At 36.7% G+C, this 18016-nt stretch overlaps 1 protein-coding gene across 1 annotated transcript in view; it reads right to left on the bottom strand.

Moving 5' to 3' along the window:
* Window positions 1-1851: 1851 nt before the first annotated feature.
* tcerg1l (transcription elongation regulator 1 like) overlaps window positions 1852-18016 on the bottom strand; it is a 120433-nt gene continuing 104268 nt past the window's right edge. Inside the window, exons 8-14 of the mRNA XM_055176072.2 lie at window positions 17265-17353; window positions 14935-15086; window positions 13998-14076; window positions 13367-13478; window positions 8607-8696; window positions 6954-7072; window positions 1852-2573 (exon numbers count right to left, since the gene is read on the bottom strand). Coding sequence (XP_055032047.2) covers window positions 2417-2573; window positions 6954-7072; window positions 8607-8696; window positions 13367-13478; window positions 13998-14076; window positions 14935-15086; window positions 17265-17353 — 798 coding nt within the window. The 3' untranslated portion in view covers window positions 1852-2416. The remainder of the gene's footprint in view (window positions 2574-6953; window positions 7073-8606; window positions 8697-13366; window positions 13479-13997; window positions 14077-14934; window positions 15087-17264; window positions 17354-18016) is intronic.

The following is an 18016-nucleotide window of genomic DNA, read 5'->3' as shown; positions in this document are numbered from 1 at the left end:
ATGTCCCCGTTTTCATAAAAAAAAATCTGGTCATCTTAACATAGCCCTAACTCAGTAATCACAACTTTGTTTTTAGCATTGTAACAACATTGTAATTAATTGAATGTGTAATTTAATGTTTGGGGCGTCAGGACTGTAACGTCAAAGTTAGTATTATGCCGAGATTGGCCTGTTTTCCAGCGGTCTTTTGCATGCATGATGTTTACATAAGAAGAAGAAAACAATCGTGTTTGAGGTTCACGATATGTCATTACCATGTACAGAACTTTTATTATACATCTATGCCTAGATAAATACAGTTTTACATTCTAAGGCACCTTTAAATGTAACATTTCATATCCTGTATAACTGATTGGTAAAGCATTGCGCTGGCAGCTCAAAAGGTCATGGGTTTTGGAACACACATACTGATAAAAATGTTTACCTTATAAAGCCCTGTAAGTTGCTTTGGTATAAGTGTATTTGCCAAATGCAGAAATGCAGGGACGGCCCGAGGCATAAGCGAACTAAGCGGCTGCTTGGTGCCCCGTGGCCACCAGGGGGCCCCCAATCGTTTTTTTACAATTAAATAACTTATACAAGTAATATAAATGAATGAATGTATGTGTCATACTGTAGTCCATTAACATACATTTGAGGAATAGAGGACTAAAAAACAACAAAATTTTTATGCTGCACCGTTTGTAAGTTGTCCTCCGTCTGTGTGCGTGCGCGCTTAAGTGCACTCAGTAGTGGACACATGTGGAGACGCGTTTCAGCAAAGCAAAAAAAAGCAAGCGAACATAAAATCATTCTGTTCTTGACAGGGCACATACAAACAAAATGATCTCCACAGTACTCTTTTTCCAATAAAACATTTGTTTATGTCTTAGGTTTATGTATAGATTAGGCAGAAACCAGGTCTGTGCTTCTCTTAAAGAGACAGTAACCTCAATTAACCTACTTAAGTCTGTGTCATTAATGTTAATCAAACAATCCCAGACAATGAGAAAATCACTTTTGTAGCTCTAAAAAATAATAATTGTATTTAATTCATACAATAAAGACAGCGTTATGATTCATTTGATTTGATTTCTGAACCTAATGCTAATTTTAGACCTTACTTAATGTGCAACTTTGTTCTTTTTATGAATGTTTGTAATTTCTTAATTTTTTTATTAAAAAAGGTGGTGGGAGGGGGTCCCCCAAACAAATTCTGCTTATGGCCCCTAAGAGGCTCGGGCCGGCACTGCATAAATGTACAGTAAATGTAAATGCTTGTGAGTGGTGGTATCTATGAGATGACACTGACAAATGCATGTGGAGTACTATTTGGATAACTTTGCCACAAAAGTTTGAGTCACTTATTTTGTCAGACATTCAGGAAGACAAATGAAAGCGAATACATCAACTACATTCCCTGTGTCATGTCACAGATAATAAGAAAACCTTTTAAGGATAACTTTGCTTCGGCTAGGACGTTTGTACCTGTCAAAATCTTGGCATTTCATCGGAGGTCATTTTTCTTTTAGCATCAGTCCAGTGATAATAATAATAATAATATATATATATATATATATATATATATATATATATATATATATATATATATATATATATATATATATATATATATATATATATATATATATATATATATATATATATATTAACCAGGTAGATCAAAAGGTGAAAATGTCAACATACTATCATATCATTTGTAGTTGTTACATGGTAACAATATGATTTTGCATTGAATGAACTTAATGAGCACAGGAATAAAGACTTATTTGATTTAATTGTCATTATTTAAAAACCTCAAAATCCTTATCTTTCAAATAAATATTTTCAAAACTGTGAAGAGAATCCATCTCAGCTTTGCAATGTCAAACTTTTATTTAACTTTCAGCTTTTTTATTTTACAATATCATGACAAATTTAATTACAACAAACCGTTAGACAAAAATCTATCAATGCACAACATCACTTATCAATTTCTTAGATTCAATGGAGAATTAAAAAAAAAGTTTCACTACAGTACAGTTACTTAAAGTACAGCGCCGGGAAATCAACATTTATTTACAATTATTAAAAAAATCTTTCTCCGTCTGTATGCACAAGTCAATGGCTTCATCTATGTTTGTTTACTTCTGTATTCATGTTCAGCGTTGTGATTCAGACACCTCGACTGGAGATTAAGAGCTTCAATATGAAACAAATTATATAGAGTTCATTCAGAAGCAGCTGATCCCTAAAGCCGCTTCCATTGTTTGAAAATCAGTCACTGGAAAGCAAATAACACCGTCTGTTGTTGGTTTCACTCCCATCATCCGGTCAGACATGTGGACAGATATTATCATCATATACTGTACACTGTTCCTGATCATGATGAATTAGTTACTGAGAATCAGCTGAAGGGTTCAATGCCAACAGGTCCTCATCTCATCTTTCTCAGACGCAGTCGGTTTTCTTTATCCCGCTTTTTTAACGTGTTGATGAACTGGGTGAAAAAAAGTTCCTGGTCTTTCCTCTTGAGAACTTGTTTGAATCGTGGATCTTTTCCGTATTTTTCCGAAAACTCTTTGAATGTTGACCTACGAGAGAGAAAACAGAAATGAGCTCTTCAAGTGGTATGATGTTTTATTATGGCTCGAAATTGTTGTCCGTGATCGCTCTCGATCCTGTTTTCTTTCTGAACAACACGAAAAACAAAATAGGGGTTTGATTGTGGATGTTTTTTTGGCTTGATGGTAAAATCTCAATAAAAGAAACCTTAGGAAGCGGTACGTTTTGCTTCAGGTGGTGGAGCGAAACGTTCAAGTGAAAACATCAGATGAAAATGCATGTACCTGCTTCGGGAGTAATACATTATCTGCTGTCTTGTACTGCCTCACAGCACTATAGCGGCTAAACATAAACCTTGATACCCAATGTGCTGAAACATTAGGTTTACCTCCCACAGGCCAGTCTCACATGAAAACATCACCTCATTTCAAAGCATTCAGTGAAATCTCGATTTTCCATCTCTGTGTCTAGTGGTTGCATTTTTATAAATGAAAAATCTTGCATCTTGTGTTCTTGTCTTTTTTGTGATTATTGTGTATTTCTTTAGCCTTACAGTATTTGTGCCTTTCCATTGCATATAGGGGTGAGCGGGCACAAACTAACGCGGGGTTAATTGTAATGCAGCTACTTTACATATTTATACAGGGCTGAGCAATCTGTGCTTTTAGTCTTTTTCTCTCACTTGTCAGAATGAATTTGTCAAAAGTTTTGATGTGGTTTGGTTAAGATATTGAACAATAGGAGGCATACAAGTAAATTTCTTTGTCTTATGATTTTTTCGAGTTGGGTGTGTAAGTTATATTATTTTAAACACTTGTTACCTAAAATATAACAGCATTTTGAAACATATCAGCAACTCCTATAGCTGGGATTGAAAACATTTTACATAGTGGGGTTAGTTGTCACACAGTGATACAATAAAACCCTCAGGTATACAATGATAATGAAATGAAAACAATTCATCAAAATGATAACTGTTAAAGGTGCAGTGTGTAAATTTTAGCGGCATCTAGTGGTGAAGTTGAAAATTGCTACCAACGGCTTAATCCACTGCTCACCCCTCGCTTTTGAAACACAGAGAAGCTACGGTAGCCGCCACCGGACAGACATGTCAAAGTCGGAGACAACTTAGTAAAAACAATTGTCCGTTTAAGGCTTCTGTAGAAAAATGGCGGCACAAAATGGCGACTTCCATGTAAGGGGACCTTCATAAACACATAGCGGTTCATTATGTAAGGTCTTTATACACCCCTGATAATGTAGTTTTGTATAATATTTCTGTCAAGAGATCCTTCTAAAAATTACACACTGCACCTTTAAGACAATATCAGGGGAAATAACTTACTATTATGATTTTTCATCTTAATTGTGCAGCCCTTTAAAACAATCTATTTCTATGCATTGCTGCTTAATACAAAGATGATTAAATGAAGAATTATGGATGGATGAATGTGTGGTTATCTATCTATTATAGGCAGATTTGGAAACAATATCCACCTTTAGTCAGGGTTCCCACACCTTAGTTAACTTCAAATTAAAGGACCTTTCAAGGACTTTCCAGGTGCAATACCCCTTAAATTCAAGGACTAAATTTGGGAACACATTTCAAGTGAGAGCAAGGTAACATCGTGTTACCTATTAAGATACATTGTTACAGTTCCCTTTCGAGGGAACTCGCGCTGAGTCACTGCGGTGACACTTTGGGGACACCTCCAGGGGTAAGTGCGTCTGAATGTGTATATCAAATTCAACCAATGGTGAGGCTTAACGACAAAGACAGGGTGATGCAGGAGCCAGGAAGTATATTGCTATCTGAAATATTGCCAAAGACGGCGTTACAGGGACGCAGGGTGTATGGCAAGGGAGAAGCAGCGTCTCGTTCCCTTCTCAGGGAACAACAGTTACATACGTAACCCGAGATGTTTTCATGTGTCAAACCAGGGGCGTTGCTAGACATAAAGCTCTACTGGGGCACGGGCCCCCCATTATTATTTTTTTTTCCTTGAAAGCCTGTGGTGTGCAAGATACAATTTCCTTTGCTTAACCCACTATTCCAACATTGCAAAACAAGTACTGGGAAAGACAAACATTTATTTAAAAATATTTAAGTATCATCTTCATATATACATATATACAACATTATTAACATGTTTTAAGGCATAAAATGTTTGGAAATAATGGCAGGAGAGAAAATATTTTTATGCACATTTGCATTTTACATAACAATGATTAATAACTTCTTTTTTTATTTTTAAGAATATTTTCATTTTATGACTGCTACTAAAAAATCTATCTTAGTTACTGCTAACTGTTTATGTAATGACCTAGAGCTAGTGAACTAAATATTAATTTCATATCTGAAAATACAGAACAGTATAACACAGTTTTTGTATTGTGAACAATGCAATTTTATAGACTATTGACAGAGGTTTTCCTGAGATTTATCCTCTAATGTTTGAGCCCTGACAGGGTAAGATGTTATGTGTCTTTACTCCCTTAACTCATCATCTCTCATTTTTGCTTCCCTTTTACTGCTTTGCACAAAACATTTCTGATGTTCATCACATGAGAAATGAAAATATGATTTCCATTATTATTTAGAAACTTACTTTAGTCTCGTCATGTTTTCATAAACCAACTCAATCGCGTGTACTTTGTATGCGGCGGCGCACGGCAAAGCAGTCGCGCACGGACATGAACTACACATCCTCATCCCATGGCGTCAATATTTGACATGAATGAATCCGTGGACGCGGACATGAATTGGGGCGTGCACGCGTCAGTGCGACTGCTCAAACGTGAATTGGGTAACTACATTGCATAAAGATCCGTTTTGCCGCGATTGTCTTTGTAAAGGAATAGTTAACTGCTAATGTAAACTTGAGATTTACACAGGGGCACAAAAGATTTACACTGGGGCACGTGCCCCAGTAAAAGGGGTCTAGCGACGCCCCTGTGTCAAACACATTTCCATGACTCCTTGGGTCCTTGCAAATGGTCAAATGAGAAATGCAAATTACCTATGGCCAGGTGGATGTAACAAGCTTGCTGATTGGCTCTGATTGTACGTCATGCGCAAATTTATACATCTCGGATGAGGACCCAAAGAGTCACGGAAAAGCTAAATAAAGAGGCTAAAACGAAACGCAAATCAAATAGCGAAAAGAATAAGGAAAACCATCGGGAAAATGAAAACAGAAATGTCAAACGGAAATGCCCTTTTAAACCTGTATTCGTAGTTCAATTCATAAATCCAGTTATTTATTTCTCTTTTTAAATTGCTTTTTGAAATAAATTTTGAAATTCCATTATTTAATTAAGAATTTATAAATGCAATTTAAAATGATGAACTTATTGAGTGTTTTATGTTGTTTTTGTAAATTGTTATATTAATTTGAAATATTTATTAATGGATTATTATTACATTTCTACCTTATTTTTATAATCTCACTTTTTATTGCCTAATAAAATGTTACATAATATTTTTTTTTGTAACTTTGTCTATTTATTTATAGATTAATTAATATATTTTTAAACAAATTTATTTATTGCTATTTTTATTGTCCAGGTAGTTATTATATATTGAAGTTCTTTATTACATTTTGCATGACTCTTGTGGTCCTCCATACAGGGGTAGTGATAAACGCGATGTGCAAACATCTATTTGTGGTGGTCAATTTTGATTTTGTGACAAATAAATGAATGTATGGGAAACACTGCATTCCAACGATGCTCACTCTGTTGCTCGCTCCCACATTTTGTTTAATGTCACAGCAGTAGGCAGCGCAAATATAATGACACGCCTATAATCCCTCCAACTCTGAAGTGGTACTAAACTCAATGGAAAAGCCAAAGTAAAGTGAGCCGAGACCACCCCCCGACCGGTGGGGTACTATGTAATGGAAAAGCGCCATACTGTATTTTACTGTAGTAGTGTATGTTATATTTAAAAAGTACACAGCAAAGTCAAGAGTGGCATACATACTGTTTCCCTGTGAGACTTTTCAATGGGAGAAAAAATTATATTCACTGTATGTATCTACCCAAGTCAATGACTTATTTAAGATGATCTCTTTCTTAAAATATATATTGTGCAAGAGCATGTACATGTATTAACATTAGGCCTTTGATTTACATTTCCTCAAATATGTTTACTATAAATTAAGCAGGAAAGGAAGATAGTAAAGGCACAGGAAAAGTCTGGAGACTCTTTCATGTCTCATGTGAAACCTCAGAGAGGAAACAAGGTTATTAAATACACAAACCCAAAGAAACCTGGAACAGAATGGCAAAGTCCATCAGTTATTAACAGCGCTGCTGAATAAATAAAGCTTGTCCTGGAGTCACTTTATTTATGCATCAGCAAAAGGCATAATACGGGTTTAAACCTGGGCTGTATTAAAACTCACCTAGACGTGATTTTTGACTCCTCCAGCAGTTTTCTGTATTCCTCTCTTGCTTGCTGAAGTTTGCACTTTTTCTCTTTGTACTCCTCATTCATTCTTGCTTTGACAAACTGATCGAATATCTGTGGATGAAGACGCCAAATGTTTTCATTTTAGTCATATGATTACAAAGTTTGTTATTAAATAGTGTTGTTTGGTAGATGTATAGTAATAAAAGATTATCATAGATTATTATACTGCCCTACAAAGGCAAAAGGCAGTAACTTCGTTTTAGGTCGAAAATTAGTTATTGATATTTTTGGGACATTCAAGACCTCCTTTATCATGTGGATAAGTATCTTGAATCAATTTTGTTGTTTTTTCGAGAAAATAAAAATCAAGAAAATAACTGACAACACTGAAAAAAATGATTAATTGAATTTAATCATTTTTTTAAGGTAAGTGGTTGCAATCAATTTATTTAAGCTACATTTAAACAAAAGTTTTATATTTTATTTTACTTAACTAATCTTTTTTGTTTAAATGTAGCTTAAATAAATTGATTGCAACCACTTACCTTAAAAAAAATTATTAAATTCAATTAATCATTTTTTTAGTGAACTAAAGTCACTGAAAAGTCTAAACTTTAAAGTCATTTTTTCTCAGTTCTACACTCTAGCGAGTTAAGGTCTTTTGCCTTTGTAGGGCAGTATAGATATCCACAACTAATACGAATATGAGCCTTTTTTAAAAAGTTGTGATTTTCACAAAAGTTTCACAAAATGCCTTCCAGGAAATTGTTCTTCTATAAATATATAAAAATAGAAACATGAAAAAAAATATGAAATGAAAAAAGATCCTCTACTTTCAAACAAACAAAACAGGAAAAAAGTTTCATCCTATTTTCATTTGTTCTATTTTATAAGCTCTTTAATATTGAGTAGGTTTCTTCAAAAATACCAAATTTTGAACAAAAGCTGAGATAATTGCATGTTTGTAAAATAATTTTTATATTAGATTCAGGATGATGATCAAAACATACACGGTGTTTAAAATTGAATTATTTTTTGCTTTAGTATTTTTATGAATTGGGTAAGAGCGACATCTAGTGGATAATAGCGGAAATCCAGATTACCTTAAAAACTCGACAAAGAAATGTCATTGGCAGGGAAATGTTTTCTCCTATAATTGATGCGATTACTCATCAATGGCTGGGAAAGAGTTAATATTAAATTCGCAATGCAGTAGGGATTAATATCAAAAGTTGATGAGTGAACACAGATATACAGGCCGCATTTATGTTTTCAGTCTTTTGTTTTCAACTCAAATGTTATGCAGTCTGATGATGTTTTTGCACTGGTGCCAAACTAATTTATTTGTTATGAATAATTTATCTTCTGGCTTGCGTCCATGCGTTTTTAAATAAGATCAGAAACTAATCAAATGAGGTAATGCGGTTCATTTTGTAAAGTATTGGATTCACCCTATTAAATAAAAATATGCATTGCCGCAAGGTTATTTAATTCAGAAGCCATTTGAGTTTAATTTCCAGTAAAATTATTTCCATCATAAAATGATTTGTACCATAAAAACGTAACTTCACAGCAAAATGGGGAAAACTTGAGGTAATTCCATTTGATGTTTATCGAGTTTGATGTGAGCAAAAGCGAGAGCTACCTGTTTACGTTCCTCCGGACACAGCAGCAGGTATCGTGGGTCAAAGACGATTTTGTGTAATTCCTTCTCCCATGTGGAGAACGCCGACACCTGTTCAAGACAACTGGGATGAAATACAGCTCAACCACAACAAACTTGCGTCAATTACTGCCTGCTGCCTTACTTGGTTTTAACATTCACACTGTGTGCACATTCACAGCCTTTGATGGAGTAGAAAGTGCTCCCTCCGTGAGATTTCAAGGCTGAGGCGCTCATTGTGGGGTTTTGTGAAGAAGTGTTCAGGAATTGATCATGGGCTTGATTATAGAGATAAACTATAAAGTGCTATAAATCACCAGTTCACATCGTTGGAAAAACTAAGGTGGTTTCTTAAAGCAATACTGCTCACAAAAATGTTGACCCACTCTGGAATTTGTTGGCCATGGTCACCAGTGTATGCAAAAGGTTTGCATTAAAATATAGCAAATTCCTCTTGGGTCTTATTAGGCTTTAGTTAACCATGAGGGTGGCTTAAAGGTGACATAGAAGATAGAGATCGACCGATACTCATTTTTTTAAACCGATGCCAATAACAAATATTTGGATGCTTATGTGCCCGATAACCGATATGCTGAACCGATTTTTATTTACTGTTATACTTCTGTTTTTGACATAATAATTACTACAACACTACTGAACTGAACAAACCCTTATAATAATAATCATCATCACAATCACTCCCTCTTTGCATACAAAGTAATAAATAGAGGGGTCTGAAAGAGTAAAGAATAATATTAATTTAATGAATGTAGAAACTATATTACCAAAACATGGACCATTCCAAACACCCCTATCATTTCGTCAGAAATGGACTGATCCAAAGGTCGCGCTGCGGTTGGCAGCGGGAGAGAGAGAAAAGTATAGCGGAGTTGGCTGCTTGTTATACATAGTTTATAGAGTAAAACAGGTGGATTAAGTGCTTTTTTTGGAATAATATGGTTGTTTTGACCAGCAACATGTAGCCTTCAGCAGTAAAACAAGTAGTTAGCAAAGAGGTTTTACAAATAATATCACTGACTGAAATACTACATTCAGGAAAGTAATAAACAAAACGGCTTATATATCACTGAATTTCTTAACTGGTAATGTTATTTGATGTCAGAATAATTAATATTTTGTTGTTATAGCTTATGAAATGGCTGTTGACAGCGCTGTTATCTATGCATTTACTCACGCATTAACTGTATCAAACTGTGACCGCTTGCGGATGTAATAAATAATTAATTCATATCCACAGACATTTATATAGATATTTTAGCAAAATAATGTTTGGTAAATCTGGTAAATTTTAATATAACTTATGGTAAATCTTGTTAAAAGCTTCAGCCTTCAACCCCGATAAGTGAACAGCACGTGATTTTGTGAGTTCGTCTCTATTCTTGGACAAACTGCATACATTGCTTTTAATATATCAACTTATTTAACATAACATACATTAATGCACAAATAAGATGTGTTATAAATGCCTCAGATGCAAAGTAAGTATACTCAAAGTCCTTTTAATGAAGTCGCGTCACTCCGCCGTCATATTTGCTGTGCACGCTGCTGCTGTGAGCTCCTCTCCTCAGATGCGTCCAGCGCGCAATTCTCAATTCTCTCGTTTATCGGTCAATCCGATATCACAAACCCGATATCCGATCATCGGAAAATGCTCAAATATCGGGAAAAATATCGGAAAACAGATATATCGGTCGATCTCTAATAGAAGACGCGAATAGGCATTCTGCAGCACGGTATGCGCGGATTGAGCTTTGCCGCGGGAAACGCACGAGTTGAAAAATCTGAATTTTGGTGAATTTCTGCGACCATTAACCAATCAGGACCTTGCTATAGTAGTGATGTGATTACAGGAAGCGAACAGAGTCTCAGCGGAGATGCAGAAGCCCCTCCCATGACGCGAATTTCCGCGTGAATGTTTCGAATGACTAGAATTTGTGGCTTTCACGCGCGAATCAAGCGAGTAAACTCAAAATGTTCAAGCGTCCAACTACACGCGAATAACGTGTTTTTGCCGCCTCTACCACGGCTGGTGTGAATGCACCATTAGAAGCTTCCTAAAAGACACTCTCAGAAAGCTATATTGGGTTGGGGGATTTTAAACGCGTGGTTTTGCACCTATTTGGCGTCCCTTCAGGCTTAACTGCAACCTCATTATGAAATGCAAGCACTTGACGCTGATTGGCTGCCTTTTCTGCCATTCAAAAGAATAAACTGCTGTCTTCAGAACACGGACAGACCAAAATTTTACAGATAGAAAAGCACACCTCGGAACGCCACACGCCATTCGCCTTGAACTTTGTGAACACTGCTGCATTTACTTCCCGTTGGAGGCGAGAGGCCGGATGTATGCAAATGATTTTGAAGGGGAATTGAATGAGAGTGGGGAGGATTGAGATGCATTTTACAAAATATATATCCGTTGTTCAGATTGGGCCATTTTCTGGCGGACATTTCTAAATGCGGGTAGACTACAGTTATACAACTAAGACAAGGTAAAAACTTTTTTTAGTCTCTGTCCCCTTTAAATAAAGCAACAAGTGCATTTCTTTAACACTCATAGCCTAAAGTTATATGTGAAGATCTTGGATGCAAAACCTCAAAAAGTGCATTTGAAATGTTTTCTTGCAAATTTTAACAGGTGGTTATGTTTAGGTTCAGTAATTTCACTTTAATGCCAATGAAAAGTTATTAGTCAGTAATTAAAAAGCCTAATTTTCATAAATGTCATTTTAGTCATTTTACTGGCATTTAACCAATTTATTTAGCTGTTAAACCCTCTGAGTGCATGCAAAAATCTCTTTTTTAAAAAGGTAAAGGATCCAAAAATGTTGTCAATATCCTAATATATTCTGTGAACCTCCTTTATCCGGTTTGCACCATGTATTTGTGCCATCGTTCATCCATATCTTCTGTGCACTTGCAGGCCTTTTTACGAGTAAATAAAGTAATTTGCATATATTTATTTTATGCGTATTTGGCTTGCTGTCCGGAGAGGGCCCCGAGCTGGGAATTTGTCCCGAACCCAGAGAACTCCCACCTTTTACTTGGAAAAGAACCATCCAAGAGAAAGGTGATGGGGTGGTGCAGGGATGCTATGAAACTTGTTTTCAGCAGTAACAACATAAACAAGCGGCTTTCGTGGTCAACACGTAACTTCCGGTAAACTCCCCTAAGAATAAATAACAACAAAGTAATTTAAACAGAGTTTTTATATAACAAGCAAAATAACACGTAGATTACCTAGGAAACCAAAACATTTGTTATTTTTGACGAGGTATTTCAGTTTAGCAACTAGTCAGACCATTAAAAAAAGAAATCGGAAGTAAAGTTCGGACCAGACGTGTATCGCGTAACCGCAAGTGTGTCCGATGAAACCATCTATACCGGCTTCCTCTTGCACTGATTGGTTGATTACCTGAACATATTTTGTTAAATAAAACTTCCTTTGGAGAAAAACCGTTGTGGCGTTTAACATATCGTCGCTGTCCGATGAAAACCACGTATGTCCATTTTGCCGATTTTGAGATTTTTCGACGGATTGAATGTCCAGGTTCATTTCTGTATGCTTCACATATCTAAATGGCCAATGAAAAGTTGTGAAATCATGTCATCTGATTTTCACGCATATCCATCACGCCGCGTATCTCCTGCTCTGTGGAAGCATTTCACCGGTCTCGTGAAGTTTCATCGAAGCTTAGCACTGGATAGCCGAATAAACATAGCCTGGTGAGACAGTAGTCCCTTTCACACATACAGTCTTTACTGGTAATTTACTGGTAAATTGCAGTTAACATGTCATGTGTGAACAGAACCTTTCCGGTAAATCAGTGCTCCCAATTTACCAGTAAGACAGGTTGTAAGATTAACGGTAATTTGCCGGTAAGCGCTGTGTGTGAACGAAAAATATAGCATTGCCGGCATTTAGATGACGTCAGACCGCGCTGACAGATCGGGCGGCCAATCAGAAAGTTTTTTATACAGGTGACGCGGTTTCCCCCAGACTGTTTACGGACGTTTCCACACACATGTTGCTTAAAAGTCGAGCACACCTGAAGTTAACATCCACATTTCTTCACCAAAGTTGTTTAAAACAGCTCACCATCTAATTGCCAAATTGCCGACGTCCTTAGCACACCATCTGTGAAGCCTAATGTGCAAACGCGCAGGTTCCGTTTGACGCCGCCTAACGCAATGTTGTTTGGTCGCGAGCGCGACCGTTTGCCACAGATGTGAAAACAACAAAATACGGACCGTGGATATTAAGTCATAACCCGCCGTTTACAAATACGACACGGACGGAGCTCGCCGGCCGCGCGCCACAGGTAACTTCCGCTTTCTCTCCGAGTTCACCGGTATTTTGATACTGATGTGTGAATGATGTCTTACTGGTAAAAAGACGGAACGTCACAGCATGTGTGAACAGCACATTTTTGTATTTACTGGTAAATTCATTCTGGTAAATTCATGGTAATTTACCAGAATTACTGTGTGAAAGAGGCTATTGACTTTACTTCATTGAGGTAAACGTTTCCCCACTGACGCCAGATGTACGTCTAGGAGTGACAAAATTACGGTAGGACTGTGCAAACAAAGTATCTGTCTAGCATTACCATGTCAGTGTATTGATTCATTTTTCATCGTTTTTGACACATGTGACATTTAACAGCCTTTGCATGTGAGCTCTTCATTTACTCTTATTGGATAAATGTAAATATGTTTACCCCTCGTTCCAGCAGCATGTCTCTGAAGTGAGTGATGCGAAGCTCCAGTGGTAAACCCATCTCATTGCCTTTTCCTCTGTTCACTTCATCACACTCAACGGTGTGCTCCAGCCTTTAAAAAAATAAAGAAATATGAATAATTATACATATCAAGAATTTTGGGGTGCATTGCAGATATTCTGGCAAACTCAAGGGTGGAGGAGAGATGCTGAATTGCTAGAAGTGATATGCAAGCAGCTCATGCTATATGATGATAGCACAGATAATCAGAATCTATGCAAATTTACGTCTATCATTTGAAGATTATTTTATTCAATGCTTAAGACAAACAAAATCTCACATTTCTTCTTAAAATGTAAATTGCGTGGATGTAGGCACTTGTCTCTAAGCAGACGTTTGGTTGGACTTCAAAAACCAACTGTTAAATAAAAAAAATCCTCAAGAAGAACAGTTTGAGAAATAAGTGCCAAGCTGTGAGTGCAGATGTTGCCATCCCAAAATCAGCGACGTCCTGTCGAGCCACGATTATCAGGGTGAGCGACACACACATCTGTCAAAATCTCTCACGTCAGTTAAAGCATCCTTGTCTTATAAATATGTAGTCATGTTTTCACACAACTCCATCACTTACTTGTTACGCTTGGTTTTTGATCCACAGTCTTCGTCGTTGTCATCTTCATCATCAGCAAAGGGAGAATATGAGCCGTCATCTGTTGATGAAACAAACTCATTTCAATTCACAATATTTACTGTACCTCTCCCATAATAACATCTATACTGGTGCAGCGATGCGACAACTGTATCCTATCACCTCCGTCTGTCTACAATTTTTAGGTTTATTCTTTATTTATAATCACTGATGTTGCATCTCTTGTGTCAACACTACCTATATATAAGTTCAGCATATCAATAACCTCATCATTCATATCACATTGTTCATGTGTAAAATAAATCCATGAACATTTTTCCTATTTAAATTGTAAACATCAAATAGGTAAAGGTCATGGATAGGTGATATCTGTGAATAACGGCAATAAAACTAAATCAATACAGATGAGAAGCCTACAGGGAAATCAAGCCAACCGTATAATAACTTCCAGACAAGACCCAGACTAATTCAATATTTGTTGAGCTGTTTCATTGGATTAGTGCTTTCACGTAATCCACGAGTACAGCCGTGGTTTTGCAGTTTGTGGGTGTATTAACGTTTGCTTGAGCATCATTATCTCACTGTGAGGATTAATCTTTCGTGTCGAGTTCATCCCACGAAATGTGACCCTGAATTTCATAGCAAAATTCAAGCCAAAAGTTAAGCAAGTTCTCTTTAAAAAGTAATCGAGGGGTTGGCATTACATGTACGCATTTTATCCAGTGCTTTACAATACATTTATTTTTATTCGGGATTTGAACCTATGATCTTTTATATACTGCTAATGCAATGCTCTACCACTGAGCTATACCAGCTTATTTATAATAACAAAAGCAGCATGTTTGGATTTACCAGCAATACTAGTATAATTAGATGAAACTAGTTTAAATGAATAGTTAACAGCAAGAGCAGCTCTCACCTAAAGAGTCTTTCTTGCGTTTATGTGGTGGATCCTCTATGATGCGGTTGAGGTCTCCACGGTCTTTCAAATCCATCGGCTTTTCCCACACTGACAGGTGCATTGTGGGATTGAAGAAAAAGACCCTGTCGTCTCCTGTCCACACCACACACCTGGACAAAACAGATGTAATGCATGCTTTCACACAAGGGAACAATCTGACAGTGTTTCGTGATATTCTCCCAGGTGGCTGAGAAATCCCAACGGATGTCTGAATGACAAAAAGCAGGGGGCGACTGAAGCCGGATCTGCTGTTTTGACTGTTTAGTTTTGAACGTGATGTGTTTTTTTTGCCTCACCGGCCATTTCCGGACTCATCTTTCACGATGACAGTTCCACAAGATTGTAAATGGATAAAATTCACGATGACTACAACCTCAAGTACCTACTTTTATACATTATACTTCTGTGTCATAAATCAAAAAGTGACACATTTTTGGAAAAGGTCCTTTTGCGTCACAATTATGATTTTTCAGGTCTCGTAATATTTCAGGTCTCACGCAGTGCATGTCGGATGAAGTATTCATGGATTCTGCAGTAGTCTGTGAGGTAATTTGATACAACCTCATGCCAACCATGACAAACCAATTCTGACATTTCATTTTGCTTCGCCGTCCCATCAGTGAGATCGTCAGTGCTGTAGAACTGACCCAATGATATTAAAGATCTCTGAAACGCCGCCATGCTCATATGCAGTTATTCATAGTGCAGACAGATGGCTGGCACTGGTCACATGCTTTATTTATCCTTCCCGTAATTGCAGGGATTCTGTATTTGTAGATCACATCTATACAACCTCAGCATATTTATAAAACAATAAACATAAAATACCCTTAAAGGCCAGAAACTCTCCCCGAAGAGCTCTTTTATAGCTTTAGAGACTCAAAGATGATTTTTTTCAGTGTTTAAATGCATTAAATACCACCTTCTCCTATCCCAGCTTGATATGCAGAGACTATGGGTCCTATCATACACTCGGGTGCAATGCAGCGCAAAGTTTTTTTCAGCACGGCACAGTTGTCATTTTCATGTTCAGCGCCATGTTGTTTAAATAGAAAATACATTTGCGCCCATGGGCGTCCTGGTTTTAAAAACGAGGTGTGTGAGCATTGTTGGTGCATTGCTATTTTGAGGCAACTAAAACAGACTACGCCATTGACCAACTAAAACCTGCTATAAAGTCAATGGCGCAATATTGTTTTTGTTATTTAAAGAGCGTGTTAGTAACATGCACCTATAAACAAGACGGCAATGCGCGTTTGCTTATCACATGCATGGATGCGCAGCAGCACACAAATGTTTTTAAATATGGCTTTCATTGGTTTATTGCACGTTATGCCCAAAACACACCCATTACTCATTGCGAGAATAGAAACAACTCTTTTAGACTGTGTGCTAGGCGCACAAACCATTTTTCCCATTGTTAAATTACAAGGAAGCAAGGAAGAACATTTTCGAGTCTTGTCGCTTTTAATAACTCTTTTAACAACAATCAGGTACCAAACTTTATCTTTCTTATTAACTATTTTAACATTAAGCAAATCCTGCACTTTATATTCAAATTTCTGCATGTTTTGAACCGAAACCAAAATGTCAGATGTGCATGTGGATGGACACGTATCTTTGTATAGGATAGACCTCTCAGAAAATGTACAAATAAAGATAATTTTGGAAGTTTAATGACTCACCCAATACGAATTTCACCTGAAGTGTATAATAATGCAACAGTTGTAAGTTCCCTGAGGCCTTAACGTCTCAAATATGAGTTCAATTCAAAGATTTACCAGTGAATTCAGCTCTATGAGTCAACAAATCTGAACGCATTAAGCTGCGATGCCTGCTGAGGTGCAAAAAATGTGTTTGTGTGTTTATGTTTGTATTCAGGGAAGAGAACAACACAATGCTCTGGCTGAGAGAAATATCTGGCATAACACAATGTCCCAATGCAGATTTGTGTTTGTTTTTAACACTTGATCACTGCATTTCACTTTTGTGTGTCATCAAACACTCAATTTAAAAATGATGTGTGTCATTTAAATGGCCTTATAGTCAATGACATTTATGAAATAAATGAAAGATGATGCGACAAACATCTAATAGCCGGTTACAAAAGTAAATGCCCTTAGACATGTGCATTATCAAGTTTATGTTGTTACTGAGACAACTGTGAAAGTTCAATTTCTTGGTAATTACATTGCATGCAGACAGAGATGTGTTCATTATTTATGGAGTTGTATTAAATTAAGGGTGAGCATTGCAATCATTTCTGTGCACACAGATCAGTTATTTACCATGGTGATCCTGGTATGGGTGTAGATGCAACAGGCCGCTTGTCTCTGGGCAAACTGTCCTCATCCATACTGACTTTAAACGCCTCTACCTGGACATAAATACACACTTTATCAGTCACATACAGTATACAAGTGAGAATATTGATGGTTATAAGTGATGATTTAGTAGTGGTCAAATAAACCACTATAATAAAAGTGTGACAAATTAAACGTCATTATATCAAAAAATGAATAAAAAAAGCTTAAAAGAGCGTTTGTATAAGAAAAGGCAGCTTGGTAGGTTTGAATCAAACATGCTGTTTATTTTCTCATCTATGATTAAACGGGTGAAGTCAACTGCAGTTATCTAACCTTAAACACTGCTTACAAGCTAAATACAGTCTATTATCAACTGGATAACAATCTAGATGTTTAGCACTAAATGCACACTCACAACACCAACCAATTACCCAGAGTTCCTGCATGACCAACTGATTACTACTTCTCTAGTCTTCACAGTCAAATGAATTATCGTTCTGGGGAAATTTTGCCAATTAATTCGACTGAAAAGATTTTAAAAGCCGTCACCTATGGGGACACCGCGGTACACGGCACTCCAACAAAGGCAATTATTAATTCAATGTTAATTGGACTCAAAATCTGATTTCGCCATAGTTTGACCTTTTCCACAAATCAGTTCGCTGTTCTCTTAAGACAACCTGAGACAAAAGGTCTGGCAACACCTGAACTGAGAAGTGATGCCCTTTATGTAG

Source organism: Misgurnus anguillicaudatus, chromosome 4 (assembly GCF_027580225.2).
Source record: "Misgurnus anguillicaudatus chromosome 4, ASM2758022v2, whole genome shotgun sequence".
Lineage (NCBI taxonomy): Eukaryota > Metazoa > Chordata > Actinopteri > Cypriniformes > Cobitidae > Misgurnus > Misgurnus anguillicaudatus.
Note: the sequence above shows the minus strand (reverse complement) of the source record. Positions and strands in the feature narration are given on the sequence as shown.